Here is an 18,421-nt window from a genome sequence, read left to right on the forward strand (position 1 = left end):
TGAGCAACTTCTGACAAAAACAGATGGTCCAACTCTGGTTCAATCATGTGATTTCTAATCAAAAGAAGAAACAGGACTAGACCAAGTCAGGGATAATGTTTAATGCAATGAAATAGTCAGACCAGCCCAAACTAAGGATAAAGACAGTTTTGGGACCAAAAGTTGAAAGTCCCACTGAGTCTTAAAGGGACTACAGAGCGGCAAAAGTCGCCAAATCATTAGGTTGAAGATGCAGTCATATCAGCAAATGTCATCAAGTCATTAGGTGAGAAATGATCAAACTAAGGGATAGCAAAATATCACCAGTATTATAATACATTGCATGCCTTCCTTTGCTCCACTGACATTTTTCTTGCTGGCCAGGCAACAGTGGTTCTCAATTCTACTATTAGTGAAGTAAAAGAAGGATTCCCGTAAGATTATTTTTTAAATTAGCAATTTTGTCATCCTATAGAAATGAATTTCTAGATATAGTACTACAATTATCCAACAATTAATTCCATTGCATCTCCCAATAGACCTAGTCTTTACCTTTTCGGAACAGAACAAAAGGTAGATGCTTGGAATTCTTTCATTGTAAACTGGCTGGAAAAATGAAATAGTTTATGGAGGCAGAATCAGAGAGCAAAGAGTTAATGTGCCAATGAAGATCAAACGTTTCTAAAATCGTATTTACTCAGAATGGTACTGACCTCCCATGATAATTTACAGCTTGAATCTGAAATGTTGTTTTAGATCTAGGAGCATAAAAAGAAAAAGGAAATAAATACTATGATGTCAAAGATTCAGCAATCGCAGTTAATCTGGACATTTACCAATTTGGGCCTTTCTTCACTGCAATAAATAAACATTTAAATGTAGAAAAGGTTCCATACCGGAGAGCAGTTTTCAATTGCACAAGTTCAAAGGAATCCAAAAGAGACCAGAATAACTGTTCTGCTGCTTCTTTTGCCTGTAAAAAATTTTATTAGGTTAACCGTCATTTGATACAATTATGCTGATTTGATCGGAGACAATTACAGTTATATATCTCCCAATTTTGTTTTACTACAGCAATTGTAGTATTCTATAAATCAGATAAAATATAACAGAAGCTATTTGCTGAACTGATGTAACATTTCTATTTAAAAACTAACAGCTATATAAATACAATTATCTAACAACTATATTAACTTGGCTAATTTTCTTAACACTATATTATAAACCAGATACACATTTGATTATTAGAGTTGATCAAATCAATGAGACTTGGCATTTAGAGAATACACTTACACAAACAGCCCAGACAAGAAAATATCTTGGGAGGAGAAGACAAAAGAATGGGAAGAGGATAATTTATCACAGAAACATAGAGCAAACAGAGCAAACTCAAAAAAACACTTTATTATGATGCTAGACAAATCCATGCCTGTTTTAAATCAATACTTGGAAAATGTTGAAGTGGATGCAAGATTTTGCAAAAAACAATATAGCTTCTGAGTTACAAATAAAGTCTTCCACCACACTCTAAACAATTTGATATAAGGTTGTCCTTCTTAGTAAAGCAATACAATGATGTATTAGTATATCATTTTCACTTAAAACTATTTCTAAAATTGTGAAAGAAGAACACAACACTCCAGATAGCATATATGTTATATATGCACACATACACACACACATATATACATATACAAGCACAGACATACATACATACATGTACACATAAATACGTATATATGCATATATATATATATACATACACACACAAATACATATATATATATATATATATATATATATATATATATATATATACACACACATACATATGCACCCATACATATACACACACATACATATAAGCACACACTCACATATATACACATGCATAAATATATATATGTATATATATATATACATATATACACATGCATAAATATATATATATATATGTATATGTACTGCAGAGATATTCCCTGTGAACACTCCATCAATGGCAGGAAAGCAAGGCAGGCAAACAAATGCGATGTGCCTTCATTCCACTTGGTTTTAAAATTTGCATCCATTTCGCTGGGGATCACTCCATTTGATACACAGACTACTGATCCCAGAAACGCCTCTGACTGCTAACGCCCAGTGGGCGGGGACTTAACATTATGAAAGAGGGAGTGTGCCAGCAGATGATGAACTTGCCACTGACGAAGAGAGCTGTGCCTCTCGAAATGCATTTGGCAGTTGATTACTGGAAGAGCGTCACCTTTGTAACCCTGCTGGCAGGCTGTTGAAATAAAGGAGTTCTAAATGGAGTTCGTGTGTGGCTGCATCCAAATGGGTCTCTGCAGTTTGTTGGATATGTATATGTATATGTATATGTATATATATATGTATATATATATATATATATATATATATATATATATATATATATATATATATATATATATATATACACACACACACATATATATGCGCATATATATATCCGTTTGCAAATATCGGCACCACTTGGACACTCACAGATCCACCGATACATCCACTCAGAAATTCATGCACCCACTCACAGGCCTACTCAGACATTCCTGCACCTAGTCACATGCCTACTCAGATATTCATGCACTCACTCACAGAATCACTAAGACACTCACACACCCACTCAGAGACCCATTCAGAGGCACGTGCACCCACTCACAGGCCCAATCAGACACTCATGTACCCACCCACAGACCCACTCAGACACTCATGCACCCACTCATGCACACTGGGACTTATGCACCCACTCACAGACCCAATAAGGCACTCACGTACCCACCCACAGACCCACTCAGACACTCATGCACACAAGGACTTATGCAACCACTTAAAGATCCATTCAGACACTCACAGACCCACTCAGGCACCTACTCACAGACCCAATCAGAGACTCATGCACTCACTCACAGACCCACTTGGATCTCAGACACTCACGCTACCACTTAAGGACATGCCCTCTGAGAAAGACACAGACACACACTCTGAAGGTCATGTGCCATCTCACAGACCATCTCAGACAGTCATCCACCCACTCAGGCACTCCTGCCCCCACTAACAGACCCACACGGAGACTAATGCATCTACTCACAGACCCACTCAGACACTCACACTACCACTTAGGGACAGGCACTCTGAGAGACTCATGCACCCTCTCACAGACCTATATAGAGACTCATGCACCCACTCACAGACCCACTCAGTCACGCACCCAGTCACAGACCCACTCAGAGACCCATACATTCAATCAGACACACTGAGACACTCACACAACCACTCACAGACCCACTCAGACACTAACGCAACCACTCACAGACCCACTCAGACATTGATGCATGGTCCGGTAGACCCTCGCAGAGACTCATGCACCTGCTCACAGTCCCATTTACTCATGCAATCACTCACCCAGAGATTCCTACACCCACTCACAGACCCACTCACTCATGCACCCACTCACATGCACACTACTTCACGTAGCCACTTACAGACCCACTCAGATGCTCACTCACACATACCACCTGAGACACTTATAAAGCCACTCCCAGACACACTCACACACCCACTGACAGACCCACTCAGATACTCTCAAACCCACTCTCAGACCAACTAAGACACTCATGCACTCACTCGCACACTTCACTCATGTCATGAGTGATGTAATATTTGAGGTCATAGGCAGTGCATTGTGGGGACATAAGTTATAGTTTGCTCAGGTAACTAGAACAGCTGAATTTCAATGATTTTTTACGAGTGAAATCTGAGCTTAACTATAACGTCGCTATTACCTTTGGTTTTTTCAGTAAATATATATTTTTATATTGCTGCTAATTTGTCCTCGATTAAGAACGCTGTGAAAACACACTCCACAGCAGATAAATTCCTTTGATTCTTTAATAAAAGCAAAACCAGCATTTTACATTTGGACGTCCTTACTTGCCATATGCGTTTCAGAGAACCAGCTCCCTGATCACAGGCTTCCATGTTATTCACAGTCCTGCTGAAAGGCGCCCTTCTCTACATGTCAATTACTTATACTACCTTCCAGTGGGCCTCAACAGGTGAGTTCAACTTGTGTTGCACGCTGGGAATTTGTAGTGCCTTTCTGCCCAAGTGTAAGTGTGTGTGTGTGTGTGTGTGTGTGTGTGTGTGTGTGTGTGTAAGTGTGTGTGTGTGTGTAAGTGTGTGTGTAAGTGTGTGTGTGTGTGTGAGTGTGTGTAAGTAAGTGTGTGTGAGTGTGTGTAAGTAAGTGTGTGTGTGTGTGCACGTGTGTGTGTGTGTGTGCGTGTGTGTGTAAGTAAGTGTGTGTGTGTGTGTGTGTGTTTTTTTTTATATTAAGGTATGTCCAGTGTATTACTCAAAGATTCTTAGGAAAAACAAGACAAGCGGCACACCAGGAGATTGCAGAATAGTTTCTTGTGCAACAGACAACGTATTTCGGCTATAGCCTTTATCGGGTAACGCCGAAACGCGTTGTTTTGGTGCATAATAAACTATTATTCAGTCTCCTGGTGTGCCGCTCTTTTTGTTTTTCGCCGCAAGCATGCACTGACACCGTGGGAAGGTGAACGGTTAAGCACAGCAAAAGATCTGCACTGGACATGGCTATTCTATGGGTTTATACATTTGCTGCTATGATAACGTGGATACAGCAATGCGCTCACAGTTGTCTCTGTTTAATTGGGGCAGGTATGCCATTATGAAGCTTCCAAGGGTCCTCCTTTATGGAGCAAACTCACGTTTTAGCACCTCTGCCTTTGTATTTTTTTTTTTACCTCTAACCTTATTTAAAGGTAGTTAGGAAACGCATTGCATCCATACACTTCGTATGCATTTATCAGGCAACTGAAACAGATAGCCTTCCCAATGGAAATACATTCTGCTATTGATTACAAAGTGCAAAAAAATTGCATTTGACCAAATCTGAATAGAAGCACAACAGTAATATGGGACTTGTTTTATTTTCAATGTTTCCCGTTAAGGTCTTTAGAATGAGAAATGTTAGCAATTTGAACTACAAAATAAAAAGTGCTAACTCATTTTTTACGCATTTGCCTTTGACTCATTTTTTTAACATAAAGAGGTATCTTCTATTTAAACTGTTCAGCCCAACTTCAATCACTGCAGGGGTTGATGTCACGTACAAAAAAAGATGAAAAATATTAATAGGTTTGTAGATCTTGCCTTGATACTCGCCAAACGTCGCATTGCTATGTCTTGGAAATCATCTTCCGCACTACCGGTGGGGTGTATGGCACAGGTATCTAAAGAAGGGGATATTCGCTGAAATGGACACATTGTCTAAAACCGTGAGCTAGGACCTCCAATCCGAGATTCGTAGAATGTATGACGTTACAACGAATTCCGTTGCAACGCATGCCTTTACCACGCATGCGTTACAACGGAATTCGCTTACCACGCATAACCTTTACCTCGACTACTTGCGTGGTGACGTCATACGTCGTTAAGAGGAAACGGAATTTTTTTTCCGATTTCTCTTAAACGACGCTGATTATGTGCAGATCCCAACGTGACTTCTGGTGAGTTTTTTTATTTGGGGGGGGAGACCCCTCCAAGCCACCTTTTTTTTACTTTTTACCTTTACCACATATACCTTTACTACAAACCTCGTAGTAAAGGTATGCGTGGTAAAGCTTTTAGTGGTAACCACGCATGCGTTGTACTGCATGCGTGGTTAAAGATTTCGTGGAAACGGCTTCGTTGTAAAGGCCGTTTCCCAGATTCGTAGAGGAATGTAGCAATGCTTTTTTTTTTATCTCAACTGTGATCGCAAAGCATTGATCAGATATTGACACCTCAAAGGGGTGGTATCTGATTGCCTGAAGAGGAATCATGATGATGGCCTCGAAAGGGAACAGCAGAGGCCCATGGAACCGCTGCCTGCTCTACCAGAAGTCTTCCTAATCTGGGAACTCTTTTTCTTCTGTTTGTTTAAAGCATTAATAGTCCCTTTTGAACACAGGCTGCTTTAAAAAAATAAAAAAAAGATTCTCACTTGGGAATGCAAGGATGAAGGTTTGCTGTTTCTTGCAAGCCTCCATCACTGCGTTTGCAGCCATTCACAGGAGATAGCAAACAGGCCCCTGAGCATTTATATAGATTAGGCAGGTCACTTCTGCAACCACCTGTTAATGTACAATTTGCATTGCAACCGATTAGTACACAAGTTGCATCACAAATGTATATGAACATATCTTTATACCACACAAACTGGCTGATATATCACAGTTATGATAAATAGAACTGCTTGATGGACTTCTGCACAAAGAATCAGTTTGAGTACTATTTTTTTTCAAACCAGACACGGTTTCCTTTTTGGATTTTCCATCACTTAAAGAACAGTATTTTCTCTAAAATAACCCTTAAGTACAGCTTTTTTTATTATTTACCATTGTTTTTCTCTCTCCTATTTCTGTTAATGTTGTTGACAAAAATAGATTTCCGGTCTTTAGCTTACCTTGTAAGCCTCCTTTAAATTGTCATCTGAATACAAATTAGATTACAATTATAACACAATACATAATTCGTATTTTGAAATTATACAATAAAAAATATCAACCATGGCTTACACCATTTAAATTTTAGACAAGATTACCTTTGTGATACTGGACAATTTGACATAGGTTTTAATGCCAGCAAGAACAGCCTGCACGACAGCAGCATAGACGAGTGACAAAACCCTACTGCAAAGGACAAAATTATTTAATGTTTAGTGCATGAAAATGAATCTTTAAAAACTGAGCAGCCAGATCAAAACAGCAACACATTGCAAAAAGTCAAATTTTATATAGTTGTTAGCTCTCTTTGGAGGAACACATCTTTAACAGGAAAATATCCACCTATCCCTCAGGGCTAGGCTAAGAAGGATGGACATATCACAATTATAAAACAGAACACAGCATCAAGACAGTTTCAAACTGTTGTCAGTTAGATTTAATTTCAATAAAACACCAAGATAAACAGAATGGACAGATTAATAAAGTCTAAATGTGAATACAATATTAAATAAGTTCTTGATATTGTTGACACGTAGTTGGAGCGTAGATGCAGACAGCCGACACGTGTTTTGTCGTGTAGACGACTTTCTCAAGGCTCAAACTTTGACAGTAACGTCTATGATTGTTCAATTCAACTAAATTGCAAAAGCTTCAAAATTATCCTCGGTGTAGCGGATACTGATCCAACTATAGACATAGTCTTCCAAGTGTGCGAGTAACACTTAAAAGCTTGAGACTGTGTAGCTTGTTCTGATAGACGAGAATACAATCCTAAAATTTCAATGTAAAAGTGCGATATTCATAGTAGGTGCAAGGCAACCCTTGGGAATGGTGCTCCCTGCTTCCTGCAGAGAAGTCCTATATAGTATACGGAAAAGCTTCTCCTCTACAGAGTAACACTGTTTTGGTGGCACAGTGTTTTCATTGAGCACGTCTTTACCTTAACTATTGAATATTTGCAAACATAACGGAGGTGCTGACCATTCTCCTATTACCACTGCCACTTGTTTCTAGTGCGACAAGGATGGACATATGCCTAACACCTACCAATGGGAGGTATCCTCAAATATAATTTTAGCAATTGTATATTTAAGCAAATAATTTCTTTTAGCTTAACTGTCAAGATGCAGAAACTCATCAAGTTACTGACATTGGGAATAGGACGCCCTCGGAGATAAAAGAGATGTAGCAAAAATCAAACCAAGTAGGTATATTCTTTTTCCGATTTAGAAAGTGAAGTAGAAATGGTGTGAATGGGCACTACGCTGATAAGGATTCCATTGGGCTCAACATGTGGAAGAATCTCGACACACTTTTCTGCTATACAACCCGAAACAATGGGTTTGATAGGCTACATGCATGCATTCTAATACTGCTCTTTCAAATGCCTGAGATTCCAAGCTTAAGGATGGGAACTAATTCAAGTGGAGAATCTATGAGACATTCAATGCTGGAGAACATAGAAATATGGGGGATAGGGTTTATTACTGGGTGACTGAGGCAATGAGGAGTTAAGTCACGCTGGAAATCTAGGCTGTTTTGCAAAAGAACATGTGAAAGTTAAGAACACAAGATTGATGGTAACATTATTTCCAATGAAGTAATGAAAATGTCATCAAAATGTGCCACAGGAAAACCATAATCATCAAAATAATTAGCTAGTCCTACAATTAAATTATCTAATGATAGAAATAACTCATTCACTAAATAGCATTTTCAGCATTCTCTATACAAAAAAACTTACACATGTTCATTGGTAGCCTGCAGTTCATTGTCATTTCCTGCAAAGGAAAAATTCAAATTTAAACGTGATGGTTATAATTGTAATTTTAAACAAAGTTAAGTCAATGTGAAATAGATAATAACCAATTAAGATCAAGTGGACGAGATACTTAACATTCATTTTACAAATACTTAAAGTTTTTGGTTGCATAAATTTGAAAGTTAATATTCCTTTCTACCTTATGTCAACTTATTTTTAGAAAATAAACTTCCAAAACAATAACAGGATTACTATCAGGAACACATCTCTTTTTCCCGCATCCCACAGCAACAAATGCCATTTGAGTATTATGTAAAATACCATTACCAATACCATTACGTATTATTAACCCGCTAATCATATCAATATCTGTACTCATTGCACTCTCAACAGCATTTACAGAAGAAATACGTTCAGAGCAACCTTTTTCAAATATCATGAAACACCATCTAAATGAACAAACATTCTTTTCTGCAGCCATTCACTAGTCCATATTAAAACACCATGCTTCTGAAGTCTGGACCTTCAGGCTGCCCCTTCTGTGGGTACACCCTTGCAACACTGCTTCCACTACAATGCCTAACCACTACATTGCATGCAAGTTCAGTTAAATAAAACAGCTTACGAGTATAGTTTCTTCGCATAGAAATAGAACCAGGATAACAATGCTTGACCAAAACAGGCAGGAGTAGCAAGAGCAAACCTGGCTGTTATGAGGAACAATAGTCTCTGCACAAGCATCATAAGTAATAAAACAATGGTAAGAACTCGCTGTCAGAGGACAACATTGAACATTGAACCCTTAAGAAAGGGACGAAGGAAAATTAACAATAAAAAAGGGCCAATTGCACAATGGAAACATAATCCATAAAGTGTCCGACATTAAGAAGAACTGTGTACTGGATCCTAGGGATCTGCAAAAACGATATCACTACGGAAAGGAGAACAGCATTAAAGATATACAATGCCGAAAAAATGTGCATCCACTACAGTGGATGCCACAAGACAGACATATGTAGATACCGAGGTACATACCCCCCTGTATACATAGAGACGTATATGTATATGCATACTTGTGGACTCCTGATTCCACACCACACATTGGAGTACGCCAAACGGGGCACCTACAGCACACATGCAACATTATCAAGACTCAGAAATGTATCACAAGAGAGTCATACTGAACAAATCATTCACAGAATCATTCTGGCCAAAGAATACCGGCAGAAGCCGGACATAGTAACAAGGCCCGCTAGCATTATGAAAGAAAGACAGAGAAACAACCGAGCTTGGGGCTAAGAAACCTAAGATATTCTAACAAGAAAGACATAGGATCTGAGCCCATGCATGGTAAATGCCTGTGAAACTAGGAGCACAAGACATTGAGCACGACCAACCGCTACTGGCCTAAGTCTAAGTGCCGACCAGGGAAACTAGACAGAAGTGCATACCTGGGAAACCAAACAGAAGACTGTAATGAGAAAGGAAAGTGAAAAACATAGGCACTTCCACACCCAAGGGATTGTAGAATTGCCGGACCACAAAAAACCAAGCACCGCCCAATGTTGTGGGGTGCAAGGTGGACCAGTAGGAATCCTGTGTCTACCAAAACACCATGCCAGAACTGAAACAAAACGGATATTGATTGTGAAGTGGAAGAAAATAAACATGCTCCCAGGAGGCACTGGCTATAAGACAAAGGGAGAAATCACAGCTAAAAGGCACGAAAGGTATGCATACGGTAGCATACCCTGAAGAAGTCAGCCTTGGCGGGATTTGAACAATGCTCGCATTATCAGAGGCAGGAACCATCACTACAAAGACATTGCTACCTTGTAAACCAAAACGCATACATGGAAACTTTAAAATAGAGCAACGTCATGTCCAGCTCCGAAATTCCATGACCAACACCTTGAGCGACAAATAAGTGAAAGCACATCGCCAGAAGCCTTCACCATAAAAAGACAACAGAACCTTCCAGGGGTATTGCAGAAGAACAATAATCTGAGAAGGACAAGCTGGATCCTCAGCGAGGAAATATACCACCTAGGAAGAACTCCTGATGTGGCATGAGAAAACAGCTATACAATAACCAACTAATACCCTACATAGGGTAAGTCACACCCCCATAAAAAGGAGGGAAGAGGGCCATCTCTTGAGACTAGCTCATAGGCAGAGAAAATGGAAAACAAAGGCAAAACAGCTGCCCAGCCGAACCAGATATCTGGGAATTAAAAGCCTTAAACCCAGACTGAAGGAGACAGTGAACAGAATCCCAGAGGACAAAAGAAGCTCGTCCAAACACGCAGGACGTATTTAAAGATCTGAGGGGCGTGCTCGTGGATGCAAATAGATTCCGGCCACATGACTCCAACCACCAGGACTCCCTAGTCTGTGGAAGCAATAGAGGAGAATACAAAAGCAGCGAAGCTGAAGCTGCTTGTACGACCAGCCCTTGAGCCCTAGGGTGTAGTGACAGAGACAGGATCATCTGGAGCAGGTCGATGACCATGTACAATGGCACGCACCACAGAGTCTCCTCATGAGGGTCTTGCCCAAGTCACCAGAAGGATGTTGTATAATGACTCACCGAAGGGCAGTAAAGGTTCAACATTAGTGCCGTCTTGATCGTGAATCTCCAACAAGAGATCCGAAGTCAGAGATACAACCGGAGGCTGGAAGTTTAAAATGTCCCTAATGACCCTAGCAAAAGGTGCACTAGCCTCCGTAGCCATTTTTTGGGGTGACAGTAAATCATAGGTAGGGAACGGCTGTAGGCTAATGTGCCCTCCAAGGTTCAAAGAACCTCCTGGCTGAGGCTGGCAGTGAGCATCCAAATGCTTAACTCCACCAGTAGGTGCAGAATCCACCTGCAACACTGGAGAAGTGGAAACAGAAGACCTCATCCACCATGTGGAGAGGAAATGAAAAGGGTGTCTCTGGCGCTGAATGACTTTGAGAAGGCACCGTATCAAAGTCCGCCACCAAGGGTGTCTCTGCCGAATGGCGTCGGACGGCGTTGTATCGATGTCTACCCCTACTGGTGAAGGCGGCGTGGAACAGCGTTGAGGCAGAGACAAATCCTCTGCTGCAGGCGCAACAGACGTCTTAACAGGAAGCCCCACCGGACTGTTTCCTGATGCCATAACTGGGCTGCACCCTGATGTCTCAATGGGAAGCACCACTGGGCTGTATCCCGATGTCGCAGCAACTCCAGATACGGAGCCAGGGCACTCGATCAGCACCGACGGAGGACCCGCCGGTGAAACCCCGATCAGAGTCCCCTACACCTCTGGGTGAGCCCGAAGGCACGCCAGTGAGAGGGGCTGACCCAAAGAGGACATGTAAAGCCTGATAGTAGGCTTCCATATGGGCCCTAGTCGCCCCTTCCTAAGGAAATGGTGGATAGGTGGGGTCGACTTCTGTGGAACTCTAGTAAAGACCGGGAGGAACAGGCACCAGCGCCATGGCCACGCGAGGCTGACCGCCTCTGTGACTTCGACTTTTTACACTTACCTGTTGAGGGCGAATGGCGTCCATGTGAACGACTGTGAGCTGCGCCGAGCAGGAGCCCCAGCACGGGAAGGGGAGCGAAGCTGCTTGGACTCCGACCAGGACATCTGGGCTGACAGCAACTTTATCCGACACTCCCACAAGGACTTGGGCTTCAGCCTTTTACAGTCAGCGCCCTCCGGCTCCTCGGAGTCGTGGTGCTCGCCCAAGCACCACATGCAAATGGCATGCAGATCCATAGCCGACATGTGTCGCGTACAGGTCTTGAACGTCTTGAAATCCGAAGGCATCTGCACACTGTTCTGGACATGAAAGGCGTCGAAAAGGCCAATAAACTAAAAGAGGCCTGAGGAACCGCTTCTTCTAGATCCGTGTTGCAGTGCGGGAAAGAAGAAGACCGACGTCAGAGAGCCGTTATATCCAAGGACGACGTCAGGGCGGAGCCATACAAATCCGTCCCCCAGCGCACAGAGGTACTGCTGAAATATCTCCGGATCCAGACTGGCGCCTGGTGGAAATTCTAAGTTAAGGAATTTGAGGCTAGATGCCTCTATCAGATACTGGTTTCTGAAGGAAATTATCTGGCAAGCACAAGCTTTAATAGATGTATTTCTTATGGGTGTAATAGAGCATCTGGAAGCTAAAGAATATGGTGATGCGCTTATGGCACTCCTCGTGTAGTTGATCAAATAACTTTACGCTCATTGGTAGCCCAATATGCACAAGTTTGGGCAGATGTTTGAGGTCCTATTGTTTGAACTGAATACAACGGGCCCCTTAAAATGTTGCTACCATCCAGAAGGTAGTTTTAGCAACAACTTTTTTCTTCCATTCAGTCACTGCAGTGGTCACTCACCAGAACTGCACACTATAGCCGTGGGCTCTCAGACATTACTAGGGGACTGTTAAGGGTTTGGCCAAGCACACCAGTAAACTACTTGCTAGGGTCAGAATGCTAGAAATGTATTGAATAAGCATGTGAAACTAGTTCCATAAGTTTGAGAGTCACAAAGAATACTGATGTCTGCCTATCCCCCTTCAGAGTTTTCTCGCGCTCTCCTGGAACACTGGTCGCTTGATGTTTATTTTCTTCTTCCCTCCATGTGCACTCCATCTTGGAACTTGACTCGGGTGCTCCCGCCCTCAGAGGAAAAGAAAAGACCAGGCATCAGGTAAGTTACTTCCTCTTATGTTTTACCCAACTTTGTTGTCTTTGTTTTTTTTCCTAACTTATAATAATTCTAATTAAGTTGTCCCAGAGAGGTGGGGTGGCATGGCCAAGCAACATGGCCGACAGGACGTGAGCATCAGAGCTCCCGGCCGACCCGCCGAGTAATTCTGCTTAATCCTGCTGCTCAGACCCACAAAACAGCCCAGAAAGCTTAAATAACCATGCAGAATGGTCTTCCACTGAGGACTCGCTTTGGCTGCATGGTTGGCAGCATGGTTGGCAGCATGGTCTCCGTGGATGAGTCAAATCCCGGAGGCTCAATAGAGCCCTGCGACGTGGGCCAGCTGGCCTGCGCTGCGACAGGGGACCGAAGTGTTTCTGACTCTGAGGACCCTCTGAGTAGCCAGTGATCGCTCGGGATTCAGCACATGGCAGGCATTGGTCCATGCCCCGCCCCTGCCCGAAGATGCCTCCGGGAAGCATGCTTGAGAGGTGCAGAGCCATAGCAGCGAGGTGGGCCCATCGGTAGGAATCACGGCCGGGAAGGGCCCATCGATGGAGGGGCTGGCATACATCGGGCATGGTGGTGGGCGGGGAGGTCGGCGGCCTCGCAGCCAATTACATGAGGTGGAGAGGGATCGGTCCTCAAGCATTGTAGCAGAGAGCTGCAGCGGGGAGTGGACAACTAAACAAAACGAGGCCTACTTGACGGACAAGGTTTGACGGCAGCAACGGGAGGACCCAGAGGCCCATTGGCAAAAAAAATGACTCCCGGGGAAGTAGGGGATGGGAGAGCGGGAGGCAACTGTCAGTATCCTTGCTGCCGTGGAGCATGAAGGTAGGGTATTGGACCTTTGAGCTGGCCTAGCTGGCCTCGTGGTTGGGGCTGGCTGCGGCTCCGAAGGGGCACTAGCCCAATGTGCTGCACCACGCGCTGCAGTGTATTTGACTGATCGCTAGGTCTCGGACGCCCGATGATAGTAGCACAAGCTCCTTGAACAGTGAAACTGCCCCAGGAGGTGACAAGGTGCACACGGAGCTCAGGACCAGTCCAGCCTTGGTGTGGGGGCGCCAAGGGCACTCAGACGGCACAGGGACCATATGAATTGGCAGCCTGAAGGAGGACGAGTAGTGCACCAAGCACTGAGACTGAGCTTTACCAATTAGGTTCTGCTCCTTACACCAGCGGAAAGACCCTAACCCCTGATCAGCTTATCCAGGATTGCCCACAATACCAAAGCGGAGGGAGGGCAGCGAGAACAGCCTGCAGGTCCTCGAACTGTGGAGTTGTGGAGGTACTGAGTTGGGTGCCCTCGCAGCTAGTAAATTCACGCATTGAGTCAGCGGACCTCATCACTGGCTGGCGGAGCGAGGCACAGCGGGAGCTAGTAAACCGGGCAACACCTGATCATACAGGGCAGGGCAGCACTCGGCTGGAAACCGGAAATTGCAGACTTGTGGTCTCGCCAGAGTAAGAACTTGGGCAAGGATAAAGCGGATCGCTCTGCCGGACCCAACACCATCATGCAATATACCACGCCTCGCCACCTCCCCCTCAACGTATTATAAGACAGATGGGCGGCGGCGAAAGAGATGATGGGGAGGATGGCGCAAGCCCTCCCGAGCCAAGCTTCTGGTTGCCATTCAGGGTTCCAGGAAAGCCCTCGAGAACCAAATAGAGGCAGTGTTGATTGACGTCAACCTCCTCATAGCAGTTCTCGGTAAGGTAGCAGACAAGGTGTCCATCGCAGAGGGAGACATCATGGGACTCAAGGGAGAGGTGGCATAGCTCAAGAGGCAAGTAGATCAAATGTCCACCACAACGAAAACCCTGGAACACAGGCTGAGGATGAGGATGAGGAGGGGCTTGCCCGGCGCAACAACATTCGGATCTTGGGCTTCCCAGCGAAATCTGAGCAGGGGTCCGCGGAACAGTTCCTAGCGCAATGGACCATAACACAGCTGCGCCCACCGGGCCTCTCTGAACTCTTCCTCATAGAGAGAGCGCACAGGGCCTTGGTTCCGCCTATCAGGATTTTTGGCTGGAGGGTCACCCCATGCTCACGCTTTTCACTTGCTATTCCCTCATCCACGGCACTCACAGTAGGCTGGACAGAGTGCTGGTCTCAGGTACGCCAGCCTTCCCTGACGCAGAGGTAACATATTCGGCTCGTTTTTTGTTGGTTCACTCCCCGGTGCGATTCGTGGTGAGGTGGGGGGGCTCTTGTACTGGGACCGAGACAATAAAGGTTACCCAAGACCTGCTCGATGACCAGGTGGGGAGAACTGCTTTTTCGAAGGTAGAGATGGACTACGTGGCTGCAAATTGGGGAGGGGACAACGGGTAGGGCTACTGATTGGGAGGCCCTCAAGGCAGTGGCTCGGAGAGCTAGCATTGGGCTGGTATGCGGGGTACGAAGACAGTTGCAAAGAGATCTCAAAAAGGAGTAAGAGGCACAGGCAGGGGATCAGACTGACCTGGACACAGGAGATCGGGAAAGGAGATTGCGCAAGTGAATCAGAGATATATGGAACAGGCTAGACAATTATACATTGAATCGGTATCGTCAGAGGGTTCACGCCGAGGGGGATAAATCAGGGTGCTTACCAGCCTAATACTGCGAAAGGAGCCGACAGCTCCACTAACGACCAACTTGGCAGATGAGGGCGGAAACTTAGTGTACATTAGGTTATGAATACTAGAGATATTTAAACAACTCCTGCAACTAGTCTACACATCAGACCCAGCAGTGCACGAGGGCCGCTATATTCCCCTTCTCAAGAAGTTGGCCTTCATGCAACTACCACATACGGGAGTAGAGGAACTGGATACCAAGATACTAGTCTAAGAGATTCAAGAGGCATTACGTGCCATGCAGGGGACTAAGCCTCTGGGGGCCGATGGCTTCCCGTTGGCTTGTGCAGCCCCTACTGCAGGTGTACGAGGAGGCATATGAACGGGGACTACTGCCCCCGACCATGCAGGAAGGAGAGATTGTCATACTCCTGAAGCCCGGGGGTAATGACCGGGACCCAGCTGTGTATCGCTCCTCACAATGATTAACTCCAACATTACAATTCTGTGTAAGATCTTGGCTGCTAGGCTGGCCCCACATATGGCCCACCTGGTTCATGAAGACCAGTGTGGGTTCATACCAACCCGCAGCACGGGTATAAACATTCAAAGACTGACAAAGATCATGCATGAGGCATGTTATAGAGATGAGGAGCTGGCTCTGGTGTCCATAGATCTAGAGATGGCTTTTGACTCTGGCGACTGGGGAATTCTGCTGGAGGTACTGAGGGTGGCCGGTTTTGGTCCTCTGTTTCGTCGCTGGGTCCAGAAAATACCTACAGCGATCAGCGCCAGGGTTCAGGTGGGGCATAGCAGGTCTGAGGAGTGGCAGCTGGAGAGGGTTATGCGCCAGGGCAGCCCATTGTCACCGTTAGTATTCGCTTTGGCAATTGAGCCACTGGCAATTTGAGCATGCAGGGATTTGGAGCAGTGGGGCAAGAACACAGCAAGAATCCCTTATATCATCTCGCTATCTGCAGATGATGCTCTGTTTTATGTCTCCTCTCCCCTGGGGCTGTGCCTGAGTTCCTCCGGGTACTGGAGGAGTTCAGCACCTACTCAGGGTTGGGGATTAACAAGCATAAATCACTGATCTTCCTTCTGGCTTGGTTGGCTGGACTCCCCCACGAGCAGCTTCCATGACTGGGACTACGATGGAAGACAGAGCAATTCAGGTACCTTGGCACACAAGTTGCAATAGATGATGCGCAGATACTGCAATATAATATCTACACGATGATTGACGCATTGAGGCGCTCGGTGGGATTTTGGGATATCCTTGCACTCTCTTTAATAGGCAGACTGGCAGTGGCCAATAAGGTGGTGCTGCCCCAATTTTTATATGTGTTACAGAATTCACTGTGTCTCATACCTAGGTGGATGATTTTTAGGCAACTGAATTCCACATTGGTTGATCTTTACTGGGATGGCCCCGTATTAGGGTGGCTCTGGCCACTCTGAACCAGTTAACGAGTATGGTGGATTGGAGGCACCACGGCTGGATCTTTATAACTATGCAGCGCAGCTGCAGCACGCCTCTCGTTGGCAAGATGAGGGGGACAAATGGGAAAAGAGACTATTGTGCAATAGGGTCCCGCCGGACAGGCTGTCGTCGTTGCTGATGGAGAAAGTGGGTGTCTCGAACGCTGTACCATGTGTGGCGAAGCAGACTGCATGCATCTGGGAGAGCTTTGTTGAGTGGATTTTGAGGCGCGCCCCATTTCACTGAGAGTTGGCGGTTTGGGTTCTCTCCCCGATTCGGACAATGATGTCCAATATGTCCTACCGAGCTTGGCTGGAGGGGGGTGTAGTGTATTAGCAGACCGAACTCAATAATGTATTTCCACCTGTAAATGTGCAGTGCCCAGCGCTCTATCCAGCCTACTATATGTGCCATGGGCGGCGAATAACAGGAATATTCTTTATGTGTCGGATAACGTTCCCTCCAGAGGTCTCAGCAGCCCCAATTTTGCATTACTACAATAAGTGCCCCCACAATACCTGGTTTATTTACAGCGCGTGGTGGTTATGCCTACATGTCTTAATCCTCAAGGTTAACATTTTAGTTCTGATTAGCGCAGCAAACTCATTCCTGTTTAAAAAAATAACAACAACAAAATTCCAAAGCTCTTACCCAAATAAGGAACATGAGTAGTCCCAAAGAAATACGTCCGTGAACAGGCCAAGGGTCCTTTTGGAGAGACACACTGCGCCAGCTAGTGGAAATAGTTGTAATGTATGAGGAAAGGGTTAGGAAAATAAAAATGCATAAACTAACAAAGCATCAAGGCCATTCAAAAGGAAGTCAGGAAATTATCAAAAAATAATACACTATTCTTGTACTGTATGTGCCACTGCAAATGTACCTCTTTAAGATTGCTGTAAATGTAGGTGTTAATGGTTAACCCACCCAAACCAAAAGTTCTCATCTTATCAACCTCAAATAAGAGGTCTAACCACAACAGCCTTAACACAATCAGAACCCCCCAACACCACATTTTTTTGTTTGTTTTTTACATTAACAGGGAACCGTTCAAGACAGTGAAATCTAGACTGAACAATACAATAAAGGCGATATTCTTATTTCATAAACATGCTTAAAGGTTATTTTGAAATATTAACGTGAGAAAATGTTTTTATTTTCTGACCAGGTGTTTAGCGGTGCTTCCTCCAAATCCAGTGTTTCTGACCAGATGTCCTTCGGATGGAAAATTGAAATTACCAGAATTCAGGTTTTCTTTAGTAGAGTGACAGCCAAACAGTACATAGGGTTGCCTGCTGGGACTGAAAATGGAATATAATGTTAAATATCTAGTTGCTTTCTTTGCAATCATCGTCAACCTAAAGTAGCTCAGGACTCTCGACCGCAAAGACAA

At 44.3% G+C, this 18,421-nt stretch overlaps 1 protein-coding gene across 3 annotated transcripts in view; it reads right to left on the reverse strand.

Moving 5' to 3' along the window:
• Positions 1-18,421, reverse strand: part of DNAAF9 (dynein axonemal assembly factor 9) — a 548,844-nt gene that overhangs the window by 301,341 nt on the left and 229,082 nt on the right. For all 3 annotated transcript variants that reach the window (XM_078678718.1, XM_078678720.1, XM_078678719.1), the window contains exons 10-15: positions 18,194-18,329; positions 17,680-17,761; positions 8,269-8,305; positions 6,623-6,710; positions 876-952; positions 693-737 (exon numbers count right to left, since the gene is read on the reverse strand). In XM_078678718.1, coding sequence (XP_078534844.1) covers positions 693-737; positions 876-952; positions 6,623-6,710; positions 8,269-8,305; positions 17,680-17,761; positions 18,194-18,329 — 465 coding nt within the window. The remainder of the gene's footprint in view (positions 1-692; positions 738-875; positions 953-6,622; positions 6,711-8,268; positions 8,306-17,679; positions 17,762-18,193; positions 18,330-18,421) is intronic.

Source organism: Lissotriton helveticus, chromosome 2_2 (genome assembly GCF_964261635.1).
Source record: "Lissotriton helveticus chromosome 2_2, aLisHel1.1, whole genome shotgun sequence".
NCBI classification, from domain to species: domain Eukaryota; kingdom Metazoa; phylum Chordata; class Amphibia; order Caudata; family Salamandridae; genus Lissotriton; species Lissotriton helveticus.